This window comes from Nannobrachium achirus, assembly GCF_963921795.1.
Source record: "Nannobrachium achirus genome assembly, chromosome: 16".
Lineage (NCBI taxonomy): Eukaryota > Metazoa > Chordata > Actinopteri > Myctophiformes > Myctophidae > Nannobrachium > Nannobrachium achirus.
In genome coordinates this window covers 36,586,958-36,607,116 of record NC_137823.1, presented here as the reverse complement: position 1 = coordinate 36,607,116, position 20,159 = coordinate 36,586,958, and the positions used below count along the sequence as shown (strand labels likewise).

The 20,159-nt window shown below is 46.3% G+C and overlaps 1 protein-coding gene across 1 annotated transcript; it reads left to right on the top strand.

Moving 5' to 3' along the window:
- Positions 1–293: 293 nt before the first annotated feature.
- On the top strand, positions 294–19,896 carry mgab (MAX dimerization protein MGA b; the record flags this gene model as incomplete). Its single annotated transcript, XM_080744888.1, has 21 exons — positions 294–1,399; positions 2,430–3,072; positions 4,544–4,628; positions 4,745–4,843; positions 5,234–5,359; positions 6,590–6,703; positions 6,906–7,353; positions 7,564–7,807; positions 8,285–8,507; positions 9,108–9,280; positions 9,583–9,874; positions 10,130–10,365; positions 10,761–11,072; positions 11,691–12,324; positions 12,953–13,737; positions 13,878–13,966; positions 14,103–14,148; positions 14,808–14,957; positions 15,586–15,697; positions 15,894–16,871; positions 16,987–19,896. 21 exons carry the CDS (start codon positions 294–296, stop codon positions 18,660–18,662), a joined length of 8,571 nt encoding a protein of 2,856 aa, XP_080601014.1. The 3' UTR covers positions 18,663–19,896.
- Between the last annotated feature and the right edge of the window lie 263 nt (positions 19,897–20,159).

Sequence of the window (20,159 nt, the reverse complement as noted above, 5' to 3'; positions counted from 1 at the left end):
GATGACATCAGGGATCTTCATACATGGGCATAAAAGGGATACCCATATATGGACTTCTTCATAGGTGATGTCACCTGTGATGTCACAGTGACGGGGGAACCAACCCATAGACTGTAAAAATGTGTACTGACTGACTGACTGACAAGTGATTGCGACCGAATGTAATCCACCAGGATTGAGCACTTCAGATTAACTTTTCTCTCATTTTCTTTCTCAGATAGTAAATGAAGTGTAAGGAGCAGAGAAGGAGATCCTGAACCTCCACAGTGGACGCTGTACATTCACATCCACAGATGGACTGCGGGGTTGTGTCTGCAGGGGACATGGCAGAGAATCCCCTGAAAGTGGTCCCCTCCTCAGTCTCTGTCCCCCTACCAGTCGCCTTGAAGCCCACCGCCTCCAGTGAAAATGCGATTGAGAACCAAGCTGCGTCCATGGCCAATCGCAGCTGTAGTCCGCCTCTGTTGTCGCCTGCTGAAGCTAGCCCAGCCAAACCTGCCACAACCATGCCAACGCTCACTAATGGGGTTCTAGACACCAGCCCCACTACCATGGACATTGCGTCGGCTTCAGACTCCCTAGCGAGTGCGGAGATGAGCCAGGTCATTAAGGCGGAGACCGCGCCGTCGGCGCCGTCACCACCGCCTCAGTGTACCGGGTCTGAAAACACAGAGGCACCGGTTGCTGCGTTGGAGAACAAGCTGTCAGCATCGTTATCCTTCAAAGGAATCTGTGTGACTCTGGACAACGACAGGATATGGAAGGAGTTTTACGGCTGTGGGACTGAGATGATCGTGACCAAGGCAGGCCGCCGCATGTTCCCCTGCTGCCGATACCGCCTGTCAGGCTTGGAGCCCACACGCCACTACTCCCTAGTCTTGTCCATATCCCCGGTTGACCCGCACCGCCATCGCTTTAACGGCACAAAATGGGAGGTCGGCCAACAGGTAGAGAGTTTAAATAACGGTTTAATCCGGGCTTTCGCTCACCACAACTCCCCCGGCACAGGAGCACAGTGGATGAGCGGCCTGGTGTCTTTCCACAAGCTCAAACTGACCAACAGCACCGGCGACGTGGACGCCGGACACATAGTCCTACACTCTATGCAACACTACATTCCCAGGCTGCACGTGATACCCGTCCCCGATGGGGCGGGTCCCACAGTCGACCAGCCTGTCATCAAAGGACCAGAGAGCTTGACCTTCACCTTTCCACAGACGGAGTTCTACTCTGTGACGACTTATCAAAACCTCAGGATCACGCAGCTGAAAATTAGTCATAATCCATTCGCCAAGGGCTTCAGGGAGGCCATGCAATCATTCGGCCTCAGCAAGCCCACGCCGGAGGCTCTCCCCATGGGCAGAGATGATAACCAGTCCCTAGATCTGGCAACCTTTCGGTGAGTAAAGATATGGGAATGCTTTGTGGGTTCATATTTAATTAGCTGACTTGTTACTGACATTTCTTGTTTGCCCACACAGTGTCTCTTATCCTACTGTACAAATATCAAGTGACTTGTGTATAAGATATGGATGATGATTATTATGATTATAAACACAACTTATTACAAACGCTTTGAGATGCGTTGAGAGCTTGTAGATGTGCGATTTTCACTATTTTTGCCCGATGCTGTTGTCTGACATATTGCTTAAGTGGTTAATCGATTCGATTTAGTTGATTGTTTAAAAAAATTAAATATATCAATTCACTGAATGTTGTCCCCAGAACAGGTTAATTTTGTTAAAGAGAAAGTGGTCCCATCTCTTTTACAGTACACTTTAAGACATAATAAGACAGAATAAAGCCATAATAAGAAATAATGTGTTGGTAATTAGAGCTAATATATTTTATTAGACAGAAACAAAGACAGAATAGTAGAAAGAGCGAATACATTCTCTGGCACCGTCACCTGCCGCGGAACTGCAGCGGCAGACACTGCCGCACGACCGCTAGTTCGACCAGCAGTCGCACTGCATCGCCGGCGATAGGACCAGCAGTCCCGCCAGTAGGACCGGCGGCCGCCGCACGGACCGGCAGGTCCCGTAGCGGTAAACTGCCCGTCCGTGCGGTGGTGGCTGAGACAGAATAGCAGAAAGCGAATACATTATCTGGCACCGGCATCGCTGGTAACTGCCGCAGCAGCCACCACCGCACGGACGGGCTTTATTCTGTCTTATTATGTCTTATTATGTCTTAAAGTGTACTGTAAAAGAGGATGGGACCGAGAAAGTCACAGCGCTAACATTCTGCATTATCCAAGCTAATTACTTAACAGTAAAATCCTGAGAGATCATTTCCACAAACATGTTAACGTGAACCATTTTGGGTCCATTTGTACACTCCGGATTTCACTGCGCTGCTTGTGTTCAGAATCAATTCATTTGTTGGACTTCCATTTCATTGTGTGTTTGTCATCCTCTGTTTCACAGTGCGCACATGAAGCATGCCGGCTCTACTTCATTCTTCGGTGAGGAGGAGGAGGACGAGGACGACGAGGCGGATGTTGAGGAGGCTGAAACGCAAGCCAAGAAGAAGAGATTGGCTGACGAGAGCGACGATGTTGAAGTAGTCGACGGCGGTGACGACACCGCCGGTCTCCAGGACCTGAGAGCCCAGCTGGCCTCTGTTCCCCAACAGCTCAGTCCGGACCCCCCGCTGACATCCACACCATCCACACCGCCCGCCCCTCTGGAACCAGTCCAGTGTGGGGAGCCACTTCCCCTCGAAGTCCCCAAGAGACGTTACAGCAGGATAGCTCCCAAGCTCCCACAGCCTGAGCCCACCAGCACCCCAGAGTTGTCACCCGAATCCCCCAAACGCCCCAGGAGACGGAGGCCCACCAGATCCCCAGAGTGGTCGCCCGAATCCCCCAAACGCCCCAAGAGACGGAGGCGATACCGGCGATGGGGGGCAACCACCTACCAGGGAGGGGGGTGGGGGAAAGCCAGATTTGGGGGAGCCAAGCCCGCTGCTGCTGCTACTGCTGCAGCCGCCAGCCAGCCGCCGGGGTACGCCATGCAACCAGAGCTGGACGACGTGGAGGGGTTACTGTTTGTGTCATTCACCAGCAAGGTAAATGATTAACAGCAGCCAGTGTTCCACAGGGATGGTTATACTTTTGAGCTTCTCTGGGGCAGTGTGGTGTCACCCTGGTCTCGTTTTGAAGGTCTCGTTTTGAAGGAGGGTAGAGAGTCACACCTTTTGATGGTTGATGGTCAGGCATACCACATTTTGGTAGAATTAATTCATCCCCATGTTTGTGCCAAATCTGGGCTCTGGTGCCTTGAGTATCTTGAAGACCAGGCCCATTGCAAGTTGCTGTACTGTGTCCTCCACCTTGAGCCACCCCACCCTAGCATAATGAGCAGGGGTTAGGTGGGTCTGTGATGTCTATTAGTAGTCTGAGTAGTTTGTTTTGAGAGGTCTTTAGTTTTGAGGTGTAATGCGGCTTTCAGACGGGAGGCGGTTGACACGCCCCGGCCCTAGTAATTCATTTTCAGTGAGAGGCGGGCGAAGTTGAGGAGCGGAGAGGCAGGCGGGCGCGGACGGTGAAATTCTCGTTGTGAAATACCTCCCAGCGTTTATTCGTGGCGCGATTGTGTTGGTGTCTCCACCACGGTGCGATCCCCGCTGATCCAAGCGAGAAAGCCCGCAGCAACCGCGCCCTGTCTGTAAGGCGCTCTAGAGTACCAGTGGTGTGTTCTACAGTGTTACACTATATACATAATATGACATGCTGAATGTTTTTGAAAAAAGCCTAGCCCTCTACTAACCATTTCATCCATTGAAAACATGCTAGCGTATCTCCACGACCACGCACATGTCATGCAGGGAATGGTTATCGTATCTGTCATAGAAAAAAACTAACACACCACTGTAGAGTACCATGAGGTGTCCACAAATCTTTGGTTGACTTTCTTGATTACTCTTGTTTCCATTTTTTTCACTGGAAAGATTGTTATCTAAAATACAGGTCATCTCTCCTTTCCTTGTGATGATAACATTGTTATTTTGTTATTGTTAGACTTTGCTTCTGTGAACCAGAACGCTCCCCCCTTCCCCTCATTCTGGTAAATGAACACTATACACCTGGCGTCCGTATTTTGGGAATGTGGAAAGCAAAACTTGTCGCCTTTAGCGCAGTGTGAAAGCTGATCCATGCACAATGCGGCATGCATGGATTAAAGTGCATCTTCCATAAAAGCCTAATGATCTCAGATATTTCATAAAAGCAAAAGGTTAAAGCCTCAATCTGCAATTTCCTGGTTGGCTTTGTGTAGAACAGCAAAATAATAGGTTTAGAATGATAAAACATCATAATTCTACATATTGTGATCATTGTTTAGGAAGCACTGTGCTGGTGTGGAGGACTCAATTTCATGTTTTCACAAATCAGTGATTATTATTATTTTTTAGCTTGAATCCCTGGATGTTTTGTGAGCTTGTAGATCTGTAATTTCAACACACAACACAGACAAAATATATAAAGTAGGGCTTTATAAGTGTAAAATGCAACATTGTGTTTTCTTCCTTCATGCAACAGGAAGCTTTGGGGATTCATGTTGGCAGTATGTCAACCAGTAGCTCATTACCAGTGTCACCAGTGTCTCTCACCCCTCAGCGTACCGGTGAGTCAAGTAGATATGGAATCCCTACTTAACGTTTTACATTTTATTTCATCATTAATGGAGAAGGGGTAAAAAGAACAATACGGTTTGTAATCATTGTGATTTGTGTGTTCCAGGGAGTGACCAAGACAAGATCAGTCCTCTGCAGGAGGCTTTGGAGCAGGACCTCAGGGTTCTGAAGCACAGACAGGTCATCCATCCTGTTCTGCAGGAGGGTGAGTGGCATCTCACAGTGCACTGTTTCTCACTGTTATGTTTATTTGAGTGTTATTTTGTCTGGACAACCAGGGGTGTCCAGAAGGAACCTTACGGCTCTGCAACTCTGAGAGTTAAAACGTTAACATTTGGTTTCATTTGCACACTCTCAGATTAACACAGAGGATTTTACAATGTAGTTTGGGGTTCCCCCCCAAAAAAAGGAAAAAAGGGTATCAAATGGGGGCCTTAATGCATATCAAACTGGGGGTCCTTGAAATGAAAAAGGTAGAGATTTCCTGTCCTGATGTACACATACACTCACAAACCTATATCTCCCATCCGTATGGTTGATAACATTAGCAGATGCTGCTTGCCTCCTTTGACCATTGTGTTTGTTCGATCTCTAGTGGGGCTGAAGCTGAGTTCCCTGGACCCGACTCAGGTCATCGACCTGCAATACCTGGGCGTTCGTCTTCCCCTGCCACCTCCAGTCCTCCCAGAACAGCCCTGTACTACTGTTCCCATGGATATCGGTACGTGTGCTTTTTAGAATAGTTTACAATATGGATGGGACGATAATCGCTATCATCGTTTATTGTGATAACAATCCGCTTACAATAAACATATCGCATTAATTTATCATGAAATTGTCCTCCGTCATACACTAGGATTCTGTTGAGCGACAAATTCAGTACCACTTAAACCCTCTATATAAAACAGACCTGTAAAGAGCGCATTTGGTGCACTCTTATTTCACTCTACACAAATCGATTTGCCAAAAATAACAGATCTACAAGCTCACAACATGTTGCAAAGCAATGCGTTGTGAGCTTGTGGATCTGGTATATTTGGCGACCGTTCCCCCCATGATCGGGATACTGGGGGTTCACTTGGTTAACAAAAGTGCCATCTTATGTTGTAATCATATTTTGATTATCACGATAATATCGTCAATCGCAATAGTTTTTGCCACAATAATCGTGGCCGTCATTTTCATATAGTCCCATCCCTTGCGAACGCCAATTTGTCTGTCAGTCGAATGCATTAAGCCCTGGTAATTACAGCACTGACAGTGCTGCTGACACAAGATATGGGCGAAATATGTACCAGCCATGTTGTCCTTTCAGCGCGTTGCTGTTATTACAGTTATATTAGATGAAAGAGACTCAGACTCTGTTTTACATTGGTGTCAATCAAATGGCATTATCCCAGTAATTACACCAACAGACTGCAAATTAACGTGTGGTGTTAACGGAGGTTGGATGCCTCACTGCGCAATTATTTCCACACTTAATTTATGCGGAACCATAAACCGCTGGCCCAAGGGAAAATAGTTCAAGAATATCATTAACTGTTTTTTTTATTAGTTTTTACTAGTTTTTTTTACATTGGTATTTTATTTATTTTGGAACAGCTGTAGTAGATATTTTCTTTTTTTTTCTTTGACATTTTCAGCTGTAATGAATGCAGCCAGGGAGCTTTTAATGAGCAAAAAACTTCAATCAGACTGCTGAAGCTCAATGAATGTAGTGCTCTACTAGTCAGCCATGTGGATGAAAAAAGGAAAAAGAAACTAGGCAATTCAGAATGGTCTCTAGCCCCAGTTGAATAGTGCGAGTTTAGCGGCACTTAACAATGATATTGTGAGGCAGCGTATGCAGCCATTGTGAAGTGGGGTTTGTTCAAATCGACTGAAGTGGGGGGCTGAAGTGTTAGAATCACAGCCGTTCACTGAGCGTTAACGGCATATGTTTCCTCCGCAGCTGGGGGATTGTCTTTTGTCTCGCGGACAGGAAAGACCAGTGACCTGACAAAGATAAAAGGATGGCGAGACAAGTTCGTTAAGAGGAACGAATCATCTGCTCTTAAACGTGACAGTAAGAGTTGCCCTCTTTCATCCTTTTCTTGTTGATTGATTTTTCCCTTTTGTCAAGTTATAGGATTATCATGCGTATTCCTATTTTAAAAACCCTAATTAAAATGTTAACGACTTAAGCATTGAGCTAAATGATTCTTACTGTGACTTTCTGGTCAGTAAATAACAATCTCCTTATCCCGCTCTCTGTCTGTCTCCAATAGAGTCACAGAAGGACCTATCTGCCTTCTGCAGCAACATGCTGGATGAGTATTTGGAGAGTGAAGCTAACCAGATCAGCGAGCGCGCCGCTGCCTTCTCCACTAACTCTGAAGACACAGTGTCGTACCGGCTGCCCTCCTCCAGCGCCAGTTACGTCAAGACCCTGGACAGTGTGCTGAGGAAGCATCAAAACTCCACACCGAAGGTCTTGCCCCGGGCCATCCGTCCCTGCCCTCTCTCTTTCAAACCCCTCCTGTATTCTGCCCTCGTTAGCCCTGTAGTAGGGACGACCAAACACAGACCTATCGCTCCGAAACCCACCTGGGTGAAACCCACCTGGGTTGTTAAACCCACCTCGGTTGTTTCGGAGATCCACAACAACGAGGCGCAGAAGTCGAAGAGGGGCCGTCGGCCTAATGATATTCAAGAAGCCAGTACTTCCTCTCAGAGGTAATAGGGGTCATTATTGACATGGGACGACCTTTCTTTAGACGTCTCAATTGTTTTGGGGAAATAACTTTTAATTTCTACGGAAGATTCTACTTCTCAGTGTGAATGTATTTATCTTTGTCTTGTTAATTTCCTTCAGCACATAAATTAACTACATTCACATGACGCTGCACTGAACAGTAATATTAATTTCCTCCATTTCACTTGTAGTTGCCCTCCAGGAACCATACAGAAACCGGTGGAGGACCGTTCCCCCACAGCAACCAGCCTGAAACCGGCGCAGAGCGTGTGGCAGAGTGCTGGCTACATCCAGGGGCCGGCACCTTTCAGACCATTAAAGTCCCAGATCAAAATTATGGAAATGGAGACGGGAGCCTTGAACCAGGGTCTCAGAAGAACACACCTGACCCCACAGAGGGTTTCTATAGCTCTGTCCGTTATGCTGACAGCTCAGGTAACGGCAACGTCCACTTAGTAGTTTGTTTTAACCCCCGATGCTTGCCTTGGGCTGACTCAAAAAAGAGGCTTTTAATCTGAAGTTGACCTCTTGCTTTAGTAAAGGTTAAATTAGAAATGAAATAAAAAGGTGAAAAGAAGGATTTACAAATATGATTAGCGGTCCGTATTGAAATACTACATATCGATAGATGAATAACTTGGTAACTTGGTGGTTCTCAACCTGTGGATCGGGACTCCAAGGGGGGTCGCCAAATTATTTTGGGGGGGGGGTCCCCAGATGATTAACCTAATGTGCAACATTGTTTTCTCACTCAACAGTAAACAAACCAGGGTAAAGTTTAAGTGTATAGAGGGTATCTGCACATTTCCAAAGTGACAATTTGAGGAGGGTCGCGGCCTGAAAAGATTGAGAAACAGTATGGTAACTGACCTGTCCTTGCCTCCCCCCCACCCCCTCTTTCGTACCAACCAGATGGATATCTACCAAAAAAATACTGTCCCACAGTACCAGAAACCCAGTGGGCCAGAGTGTGGGCAGGAGTTCTGCAGACTGGGCTGTGTGTGTTCCAGTCTCAAAAGGGAAAGCAGGGGACCACTGCACTGCCGGCGGCCAGACTGCATGTTTGGCTGTGCCTGCTTCAAGCGCAAGATCATCAAGCTGAGCGAGGACGAGGAACAGGATGAGAACCTTTACAGTAAGTCTGGGTTTACCACATTTGCCATTTATTTTCCAGATTTCTTTTTTGTATTTTGTCTTGGTATTTGTAGCCTGTTTTTATTAATGTTGAGAGAGACAGAGGGTGCAGAGGGATTAAGGGAATGACGATAACGCACTAATCATGTGATAATGCACTTTTAACTACTTGGCTATCGGCTCGCCCTATCCCAATCATTTCTAATAAATACTCCTTCCTACTCTCCCACATTTAAAAAATATATATTTGTTTTGGGGCTTTTATTTCTTCGGTGCTCGAACCCACGACACACTGTCAGGCCTTTGTGGTTTGCACCTGGACCGGTAGGCCAGCGGGTGTCCCCATCACTCCCACATTTTGGTTACAATTCCCTGCATATCTTGTGTTGATCACAACCTGTCGATGTTCCAACATTTAATCACATACACCCTCTTGTACACTACGTTTATATGACAGTGTTGTGCAAACGTAGCTACAAGCAACGCGCCCTTGTTATATGTTGTGCGCTTGTAGTTTGTCTATTTTAATTTTCGAAAATTGATGTCCCAAAATAGGTCGGAAGCGGTTAATTAATAATGAAATGCTTGCGTCTCTCCCCAGCGGTCAGTAAGATCGATGCCCAGCCCACCCCAGGCTCTCATTCTGAGGTACTGTGGGATCAACGTTCAGCTGAAGAGGACCCCGAACCCATCTTCTGCCCCAAGCGTGTCATCGATCCGCCCCGTCGGCCCATGCCTGCAAAAAAGGCCTACGTCCCCCGGATCCTCGATCCGGTATGGCACAGTTCATTGTCAAAAGAATGTATAATTATGAAATCTATTTAAATCGTCTTCTTCTCTGACTTGTTTATTGCTGTTCATTCTGTAACAGTTATTGGATTATAAATTGGAAGGACAGTTGTTCTTTAATTCACATTTAGTAACCTTTAACCACTTTTTTAACCACTTATGCCCAATTTTATACATTTCAAAAACAGTGAAAATATTTCACAAGAATAGGTCAGGATAGTGACGCTAGCTTGAACGTGTTTTAACTGTGAACCAGAAATTAAAGGTCTCTCCAACTCTCTTTGCAGGTGAGGGAGGAAGATAAAGATCCTGTCTATAAGTACTTTGAACGAATGATGACTTGCGCCCGTGTGAGAGAGTTCACCAACAAACCCCCGGCCGAGCCCACCCCACCCCAGTCCCCCATGTTCAATACGCCAGCATGCCCGCAGCCCCCTAACAGCCCGCCGCCGTCCAACAATGTCCCCAGTCTCCCCACCGCGAATGTCACCATCGAGAATGTCCCCACCAAGAATGTCCCTGCCAAGAATGTCCCTGCCAAGATTGTCCCTGCCACCGTGCTGAAGGTGAAGACTACAGGTAAAGAAGCACTTGAGGATTTCTTAGGGCTTATGTCCTTAGCGATTATTCTGTCAATTACTTATACGATTTATTGAATAATTGAGAGGCATTACGAAGAGTTATTCTTATAATTTTTTTATATTTATTTTAATCTGACCGTGTATAGCACTTTGGTTGACCCTTGGTCATTGTTAATGTGCTTTATAAATAAAGGCTGAGTTGAGTCTGTTGTGTATGTGTCTGTTCATGAATCCATCCCTTGACCTCTTTCAGGAGGAGTAAGACCAGTCCCGAAGGACCCCACCAAAGGCCCTCCAAAAATCAAGCGGCTGCTGGAGGTGCAGTCCAAATGCCAGTGGTCCGCGGACCGCCAATTGGTACTGCGAGATCTATGTAGTCGCATGACGCAGAACAACTTCCCGCCTGAATTCTCCATTGGTCCTTACCGCATCCGCCTGATGGACAAAATCACCAAACGAAACCACAGCTGGACCACCATGACCTACAAGGTATGGAGGAGCACAGTTCAAGAGTTGAATTAGCCTTTCTGATCCTAATTGGGTTTTCTGGTCATGGAAGTCGACTGGATGCAAAGACCATCCACAAACTACTTCCTGTGGTAATGTTCGGCACAAATGCAATGTTTTGGTAGTGTGTCCTTATGTCTGAGGAAGATCGCACAAAAAAGCACTTTTATCACGAGATGGAGACTGTGTGGGTGCTCTTTGCATTCAGTTCTTCCAATTATATTACATTCCATCTGCACCTGTCACCAGGCAGCTGTGCAAAAGACCCATTATTTATGCTCCTGACACAGAAGTATAATTTATTATTACTGCAAAACAAATGTGACTCTCCATCTCTGGTATTTCACGATCTCTTCCACTCTGCCACCCTTCATTAGGTCCGCATCAGCAAGCCGAAGAAGAAGGTTAAGCCGGTGGAGGTGTTGGCCGGGCCGGTTCAGGTGTTGGCCGAGCCGGGGGAGGTAGAGGGGGAGGCCGAGCCAGAGGAGGCCGAGTCGGAGGAGTGGGAGTGGGACAATGTGTCTGACAACAGCTCTGATGAAGAGCTAGAGCCTGTGGAGGAGGAGATGCCACCTGGAAAGCCAGAGATTCGGACGGGAGTCACTCCCTTCCTGAGTGGGGTGCTGCCCGCTGGCCATCTCAGAGCCAGGAAGAAACGCGCCGGCAAGGAACCAGTGGGACTCGTAAAGGTCAGTCCTGTCAGGAATACCACGTAGTTCTCAACAGCAGTATTGATGACAATGACAAGTGTCCACATAAGCCCTGTTATTTGTATTTTTTGATCATTCTGATGACCTCTAGAGCTGTTCAAAGTCAAGGCTTTGAAGTGAATTCTGGGTATTGTACAGTATGTCAGAGAGCCATCTTTCTTTTCATCCAGCGATTAATATTGTTGTATCACTAAGCCAAACAACAAATAAAATGTTATGTCGACTGCTGTATTGCAGTCTGTCCATGTGTCTTTTCAGCGGTACTGCTTTAGTGTTAATTCTAATTAAAATTTAAGATGGTCACATACTTAAAATATCCTTAAACCTAAAGGCTGGGTTGCCATGATGTCATTTGTTGTGAACTTTAATGCTCAGTAGTAGGTGTAGGCAGTAGCATGGCCCCTAGGGGCCACTAGTGGGGCTTTTAAACTATCAGCACAGTCAAACAGCATTGTGGGTGGGTTGTAGCGACAGGCTTTTGGTATGTTCGATTAATACCTTGAAGTTGCAAGATGGGTTGGATTCATATAGAATAGCTTACATGTAACACCCCTCTATCTCTCACTCTCTCTCCTTCTCTCTCTGCCTTTGCAACAGGTGAACAACAAAGGCTACAATCAGGCACGGCTGCTGCTGGGTGTTATGGGATCCCTGCACCCAGCCAACCGGCTGGCAGCCTACGTAACGGGACGGCTACAGACCGCGACCAAGCCTCCTTCGAAAAACAAGAGTCGGAAACAAGAATCTGACCTCAGCAAAAAGGCCACGATCGTTGGTCAAAAACCACAGTCTGACCGCGGCAAAAAGCCTGCCGTTTGTCCAAAACCACAATCTTACCCTAGCGTAAAGCCCGCCGTTTGTCCAAAAACGCCTGCCTCACTGGCGGGCCTTTCTCAGTTTGTAAAGCTTACAGGCCAGGTTGCACCTCGTCCCCCAGGCCAGGCTGGACCTCGTCCCCCAGGCCAGGCTGGACCTCGCCCTCCAGGCCAGCTTGCACCTCGCCCTCCAGGCCAGGCTGCACCTCGCCCTCCAGGCCAGGCTGGACCTCGCCCTCCAGGCCAGCTTGCACCTCGCCCTCCAGGCCAGCTTGCACCTCGCCCTCCAGGCCAGGTTGCACCGCGTCCCCCAGGCCAGGTTGCACCGCGTCCTCCAGGCCAGGTTGCACCTCGTCCTCTGCAGCAAGCAGTGATCAGGCCCAAGCTGCAAAGAGGACCAAGGGGACCATATAAAGGTTCGAACAGTATTATTGTTTTGTGTGACCGCTTGCTTGATTGTGTCGATTTTATCCTATCAATAATTTTGATACAGCGCTGCATCCTCCCGGTGGGGGCTCCTCACTGGCAGGTCAACAAGTAGGGCAGTGGTTCTCAACCTTTTCAGGCCATGACCCCCAAAATAATCACATTCTAACTGGGGACCCCCAAAATAACCATATTTTAACTGGGGATAACAAGAGTTGAGGATTAACTAATTTCTGCTTCTAATATTTGATAATTTGACCAATGTTTATCTTGTCATTTTAGAGGTATTAAAAAGTCTTCAAATTGTTACTTTAGACCCTCTATACACTTAAACTTTATGTTGGTTTGTTTGCTGTTGAGAGAGAAAACAATGTTTTAATAATTTAACACATTAAGTTAATCATCTGGGGACCCCCCAAAATAATTTGAGGACTCCCCTGAGGAGAACCACTGAAGTAGGGTACAGCAGCAGTGGCAACACAGAAATGTGTGGGGAGGATTAATTGGCAAAATTAAGGAGAAATTAAGGGTGAAAATAATTGGCTACTAAATACTATTTAGTATATTTAGTGTACATTTTATTAACCTCTGACATGCCGTCTCGTTTCTCATTTCCAGTCAACGGACCTACTCCCACTCCCATGGTAACCTTCGTCAGTAACCGCCACGGCGCTGTCATGCCCTCCGGCAACAACGCCTCCTCCTCGCCCATCTCCCTCACGGTCTCCCCGTCACTCAAATCGCCCAGCTTCCTGGGACAGAGCGGGACATATTCCTTCAGGATCTGCCCTCCTCCGGCTGACCAGAGCCAGACGTCCCCCCCACAGGGAGTTACCCTGCCCGGGGGCTTCACTCTCATCCAGCTCCCTAAGCCTGGAGACGCACAAGGCACACAACAGCAGACCACTGCAAACGCCAAGGTGATCGTGGCTGCTCAACAACACCAACACTTGAAACAAAGAGTTGTTGTCATTGCCACACAATCTGCATCCACGCCACAAGTTGACAAAGCTGGTTTGGTCCAAAACAGAGTTTGCATCCAAACCAAGGGGATAGCAAACATCAGATCCGGTGAGGCCGGCTCCTCTCTTCGTTTGGTCCCAGACAGAGTTTGCATCCAAACCAAGGGGATCGCGAACATCAGATCCGGTGAGGCCGGCTCCTCCCCACGGCTGAATTGCGAAGAGGCGATGCCGTCAGATGAAAGTGACGAAGCTGAGAAGAATAAAATCAATGAAGCGATGAAGGAAATCGACAACGCGGAGAGTCAGAGGGATAAATGGAATAGACGGGTGAAGATGGAGCCCACCATTGAGACGGATAATTGTAATAGAGGGGTGAAGAGAGAGCCAGACGAGGCTTCAGAGGACCTATCTTCTAATTCTTCTGACGGCGATTACGATGTAAGAAAGTTATTATATATATATACACACACACACACACACACACACACACACCCACACACCTACACCTATTAAAAATATTAAACTACACCCAGAGTTCTAATGGCAATACTCAAATATGGTTACATACTTTTCTCTAGGACGACTCCTCGATAGACATTGAAACCGTGGAAGATAGCGAACAAATCGTCGCTGAAATGAGGGCTGCTGCCAGGCGCATATTGTCACGGTAGGACAGAGTGTGTTTTTTTTGGGGGGGGGGACTGCAGTTTTTCCATTTTCTTCGGTTACCGTAATTTATTAGACTGCCAACATTTTTAACGTTGATCTCTAACGCTCTACATTGATTTTGTCTGCCTTGGCAGGGAGTCCAGCGAGGATTCTGGATCATCAAACGGTCAGAGAAATAAGGTAGGAGATAAGGTCTTTGTCTTTTTGCCTCTGACTGTCTCTGTGTTCCCTGGTGGCTGCTTGCATGTCACAGCCTCTAATCTCTTCATGTTTCTTCATGTCTTTCTTATGCAGCAGTCATAATTAACCAGCACACCAAGGCATTATCCGCCAGGAACCACTCATAAAGAATCAAATGCTATACAGTGTCATTATTAACAATTGAAATGATTGTGCTGTCAGGGTTTTAGAACTACAAGAACATATTAACATTTCAGAAAATCTGGAATCTAAATTGTGATTTAACCACTTTAAACCTGGCACCCCTATTTTGGGCACTCAAAATCTTTTAAACATTTCCAACAATATTTCCAACAATACACATTGCAGCGTGTTTTGAGCTTGTAGATCAGCTATTTTCACGCAACAGCAAGATAGGGCTTAAGACCAATTGACCAGGACATGCCACAAATATCTGATTTGTACTGTTTGTTCCAATTTGTTGAGATATACAATTTACAAATACAGAGCACACACCCATACCCAACCCTCCCTATCGCAGAATGTGATTGTTTTAAATTAGGTATTAGGGTTTTTTTTTGTGGACAGTCTGCATTGTCTGCCCTATTCAGTTCCACTGTTCTGGGTTTAATGGTTCAACATTCTTCTGTCCTCCTCAGCTGCCGGATGATGGTGAGGAATTACATAAACGGAATTGCCACAATTTGATTGAGAGACGGAGGCGCTCGGAGCAGAGACACCTGTTCTCCAGGCTGCAGACCCTTCTCCGCAGTGACCCGCGTGTCCCCAAGTTACATCTCCTCACTCAGGTAAGACCCGGCCCCTGAATGGCCAGCCATGCTTCTGCTCCGTAGAGTACTAAGGAAATCTATTGTCCATGCATGATATGCATTTCATCCATGAGTCGCCCGATTACTAGAAATTAACCACTTCAGCCTCACACGTCACGAAAATAGACGATCTACAAGCTCACAACCCACTACATCACGATGCTTTCCGAGCTTGTAGATCTGCTGTTTTCACTGTACAATACTGTTGTGTGATGTGTAAACATTAAGCATATAGGCCTAGGCTATTTTGCAGCACAAAATAATGACACCAGGGTTAATGTGATTGCGTTAAACCGTTTGCTATTTACAAGAATAGTGCTATAGGTTATTGCAATTTGGAGCAGAAACACAGCTAAAACATCTACTGACTCATGTACAGGTCTACTTTTTAGTAGCATAACACGTAAATGTGTATAACAAAAACCACAGTATAGTATCCCGTTAGGATGTTTGCAGTGACCCATAAATAATTGTAAGGCACTTTTCATTCTATGCATGAATGATACTTCACTATTATTTGATGTATTTCTATTTTAACTCAAAGCTCAAGGATGCTTGGATGTGTTTGAATTGATGATCATCATTTGGGTCACTATCTATGTTTCAGGCTCAGACTGAGATCCGCTCTCTAGTTGAGACTTCAAAGAATCTGGAGGAGAACAAGAGGATGTTGATGGAGATGCAATCTATCTACGTAAAGGAGCTTTCCCGCTTGTCTGGTATAAACTTTTTTATCTGATTGTCCTGTTTCACACTATACTTTTGTGCAATATACTTATGTGCAGGCTTTGAATGAATATCAAATGATAATGAATTATGTATACATGGAGACAAACATTGTTCTAAACATAGCCCCTTCTGTACCATGCCATAACATTCCATGACCAAATTTCATCTTGATTTCATCATCTACAGGTAAGCCGGAGGTGCTGATCAAGACAAAGCTCAAACAGATCTGTGAAAAGAAGAAATTATTGGATGCTCAGAGAGCAGAGAGAGAGAGAGCGGCTTTGGAGTTGCAACAGAAGCCTAAGCCTGTGCCTGTGCCTGAGCCTGAGTGTACGTTCCGGCCCAAGCTTTTGCCGAAGCCCCAGTTTCAGCCTGTAGTATCGACAGCTTGCCCTCCTGGCCAGGTGAAGCCTCAAACACAAAGGCCTCTAGCACCCAAAAGCCTGCCCTGCCGCACCCTAGTGCTAGTCCCTGTACCAGATGGAACCAAATCCAACTCTGGAGTTAAACCCAGTGTCTCTCTCAGTGGCTCCAACCTTGGACTTAAACCCAGTGTCTCTCTCAGTGTCTCCAACTCTGGAGTTAAACCCAGTGTCTCTCTTAGTGGTTGCAACCTTGGACTTAAACCCAGTGTCTCTCTCACTGTGTCCAACTCTGGAGTTAACCCCAGTGTCTCTCTCAGTGGCTCCAACCTTGTAGTTAAACCCAGTGTCTCTCTCACTGTGTCCAACTCTGGAGTTAAACCTAGTGTCTCTCTTAGTGGCTCCAACTCTGACGTTAAACCCAGTGTCTCCAACACTGAAGTTAAACCCATTGTCTCTCTCAGTGTGTCCAACTCCGAAGTTAAACCCATTGTCTCTCTCAGTGTGTCCAACTCTGAAGTTAAACCTAGTGTCTCTCTTAGTGGCTACAACTCTGAAGTTAAACCCATTTACTCTCTCAGTGTGTCCAACTCTGAAGTTAACCCCAGTGTCTCTCTCAGTGGCTCCAACACTGGAGTTGAACCCAGTGTCCCCATCAGTGTGTCCAACTCTGTAGATAAACCCAGTGTCTCTTCATCCTCTCCGTCGGAATCCGCCTCTCAAGCAGCTGGGAAGACAGTTGCTCTTCCTCTGATGCGCTCGAAGACTGGCAGGATCATACTTCCCTCATCTCTGAAACCAGGTGAGTTGTAATAAGATGAGATAATTCCATTAGTTTATTTTTTGTTCCCTCAGATTTCCCTGATTTGGATTCCCTCTGACTTAATACTTGTACGTGTGTTTGTGTCTTCTCACAGCTAACGAAGGATACTATACACTGATGCTGATGGGATTAAATAAGAGTGCAGAGGAGCGGGAAAAAGAGCGGGAGAAACTGCAGGTGGAGGAGCGGGAGAGAGCGCGCAAGGCTGCACGTGACTTGGCACTGGATGCAGAGAAGAGGGAGAAAGTTCTCACTGCATCAAGTAACTTGGTGCTGAATGCAGAGGTGCGTGGGAAAGCGCTAAATGCCTCAAGTACCTCGGTGCCGAATGCAGATGAGCAGGAGAAAAAGACTGTGCATGAGAAAGACCTCATTGGTTTAAGTAAGTTGGTGCCTTCTGAACTCGACTCCTCTGCAGACCAAGAAAAAACATGTTCTGAGGAGCCATCGGACAGGTTGGAGGAAGAGCAGAATTCAGACAGTACAGGCCCAGTGGAAGCAGAGAATGTGGTGTCCAATCCCCAGGAGAAGATATTCTCTTCCTGGGGAGGGAGAAGGACACAGAATTCAGACAGTACAGGCCCAGTGGAGGCACAGAATTCAGACAGTACAGGCCCAGTGGAGGCACAGAATTCAGACAGTACAGGCCCAGTGGAGGCACAGAATTCAGACAGTACAGGCCCAGTGGAGGCAGAGAATGTGGTGTCCAATCCCCCGGAGAAGACGCTCTCTTCCTGGGGAGTGAGAAAGACGGGCCCTCTGGTCGAGATCGCCCGTCTCAACAAATCCATCTTCTCGTCCTCGGTGCCCCTACAGCCCGTCGACAAAATGGTAAACGGTGGCAGGCTGCTGGTTGTCAGCAAAGTGGGACAAACCACCTCATTGTGTTTAAAGTCTGGCAGCAGCCCTGATGTTTCCCAAAGTGCAACTCTAAAAGAGCAACCAGAAGTTTATATTGACGTTGATGAGGCTGAGCCAACAACACCTGAAGCCCGTCGCGGCAGAGGTAGGCCTCGGAAGCTTCCCTTGGATGCCCCCATCGCCGTCGGTGGGCTGCAGCGTCCTTTGATTATCCGAGTCATTCCAAATGGGGAAACACGTTTCGCAAAACTCCCTACGGCAGGTTTCGTGAGACGTCCAAGTAGGAGTACTGCAGAACAAACAAGTAGTACCACGCCAGGCAGTACTGTAGAACAACCAGGGAGTCCTGTGGAACCACCTGGGAGTGAAAAACCTGAAAGTACTGAGGACCAACCTGGGAGTGCAGAGGAACAACCCGAGAGTATTGAGGAAAAGCTCGGGAGTACTGAAGACAGCCTGGAAGAAGTCTCTGAAGCACCCAAAAGCCCGTTACCAGTCAAACGGGGTCCAGGGAGGCCACGCAAGAGGCCCCGTACGGATTCACCACCTCGGATTGTAGGCTCTCCTGGTCGGGGGAGAGGCACGCCTGGCCGGGGTAGAGGCACTACTACTGGTCGTGGTAGAGGTACGCCTGGTAGGGGTCGAGGTACGCCTGGTAGGGGTAGAGGTACACCTGTTGGGAAAACGGCAAGCAGTCCAACCATGGTCGCTCGAGCTGAGCAAAGCCCCGCACAGTCTACTAGCAGTGAAAACACTCCTGTTTCTAAGCCTAAAGACAGCCCTGCCACCGCCAACCCTACACGGCATATGACTCGAGGTGCTTTAGGAAAGGACTTCCCCAGTGCTAAGAAAAGGTCCTGGCTTGACATGGAAAAGGCACTGGCAGAGGAAAAGGAAAGTCATGCTTAGGTCTACAGCTCACGCCTGCTTACTGTCATTATATGAACTACTGCTAAACCCACTTAGGATGGACTAATACATATGACCTTTCAATCTCCCTATGCAGCAAAATGTATGTTGGCATGTTTCAAAATACACAGAAATAGGCAACAAATATATTTTGGACACTCCTCCAACATATATTTCCAGGATCCAGAATGTTTCAATGTTGTTTTTTATATATATTTTGAAACACATGTATGGTTAACACAATGTCACAGTGAAACCTCACGCCACTATGGCTGTCTAGTGGCATCTCTAACATTATCCCTAATAATGTTATTAACTTCCTCAAGGGGGTCGGTTGGCTATGATTATGAACATAAGTCCGGTTCAATGAAAGCCTCACCAAATGTGCCTGCTGGGAAATCCAAAGGACCTGAGACTGTCAAGACTCCTTCCTGATCCTGTCACTAAAAGTAGTTGATTCTGACTAGTTTCAGTGCATGTTAACAAACCTCAGTATGCTCTTTTTCATGACACTGTGCAGAAAGGTTTTCCTTTCAACTATGAAGTCTTTGAACGAGTATTAACTCGATTTATTATGAATGTATAAAAGGTGATGAGGTGGCTTTTCTGAGCCCCATATTGGGGTCAAAACGACTGGTGGGATCATTTGTTCTTTTGTCCAAATGTAGTCCTTTTTTCCTTTGCCACCATATAAATGTATTTTCTGTTGATGATTTTTTTTGTTTTTGTTGTTGAAGTAATTTATCATTGCCTCGTCTTACACGAAAGAAAGTGTGGATTAATTGAAAACCATGTTGTGAGCGATGTTATGTTTGGACCCTTGTCGAGGTCTCCGATTGTCCTTTGAATAAGGTTTTGATGGTGCTTTGTGTCACAAACACTGTAAAATATTGGTTCATCAGTTTTCTTCTTTTTTACTAGGAAGCTGGTAATTGCTTATGTTGATTAATTTGTGTTTGTTCGTTTGTTGCTGCACTTTATATATTTGGTAGACAACCCATAGTATACATAATGTGTATTCTGTTTGCTATTTGTAATAAAATCTGCTCATGATAATGGTTAGATGAGCTTATTGGTTGAAAGTATGCAAATGTACTCATGTTTAATATTTGATTTCACCAAGTCTCACACTCAAGGAATCAAAGATGACAAGTAGGCCTACAGTATGTCAAAAGAGTCCCTTCATCCTTTTTTAATTTTATTTTCTTCAAACTAAACAAAGAATTTTGACATTCACTCCACTGTGCTGACAATATGCTGTGGCCTTGAAAATGAATAAAAGCATTTTTGGCGCATCAGCCAGCCTTTAAGTTCTCTTTGGTCATACACATCATTTCACCAGTGTTAAAGGAGTAGTTCACCCCCAAAATGACCTTTTTTCTATTGATTACTCATGCCATGGAGAGTAGAGTTAAATAATATTTTTAGTTTTTTGTCGCATTCCTAAGACAAAAATGTGATAACAATAAATTTACCCCCATCCGGAATCAATGGGGG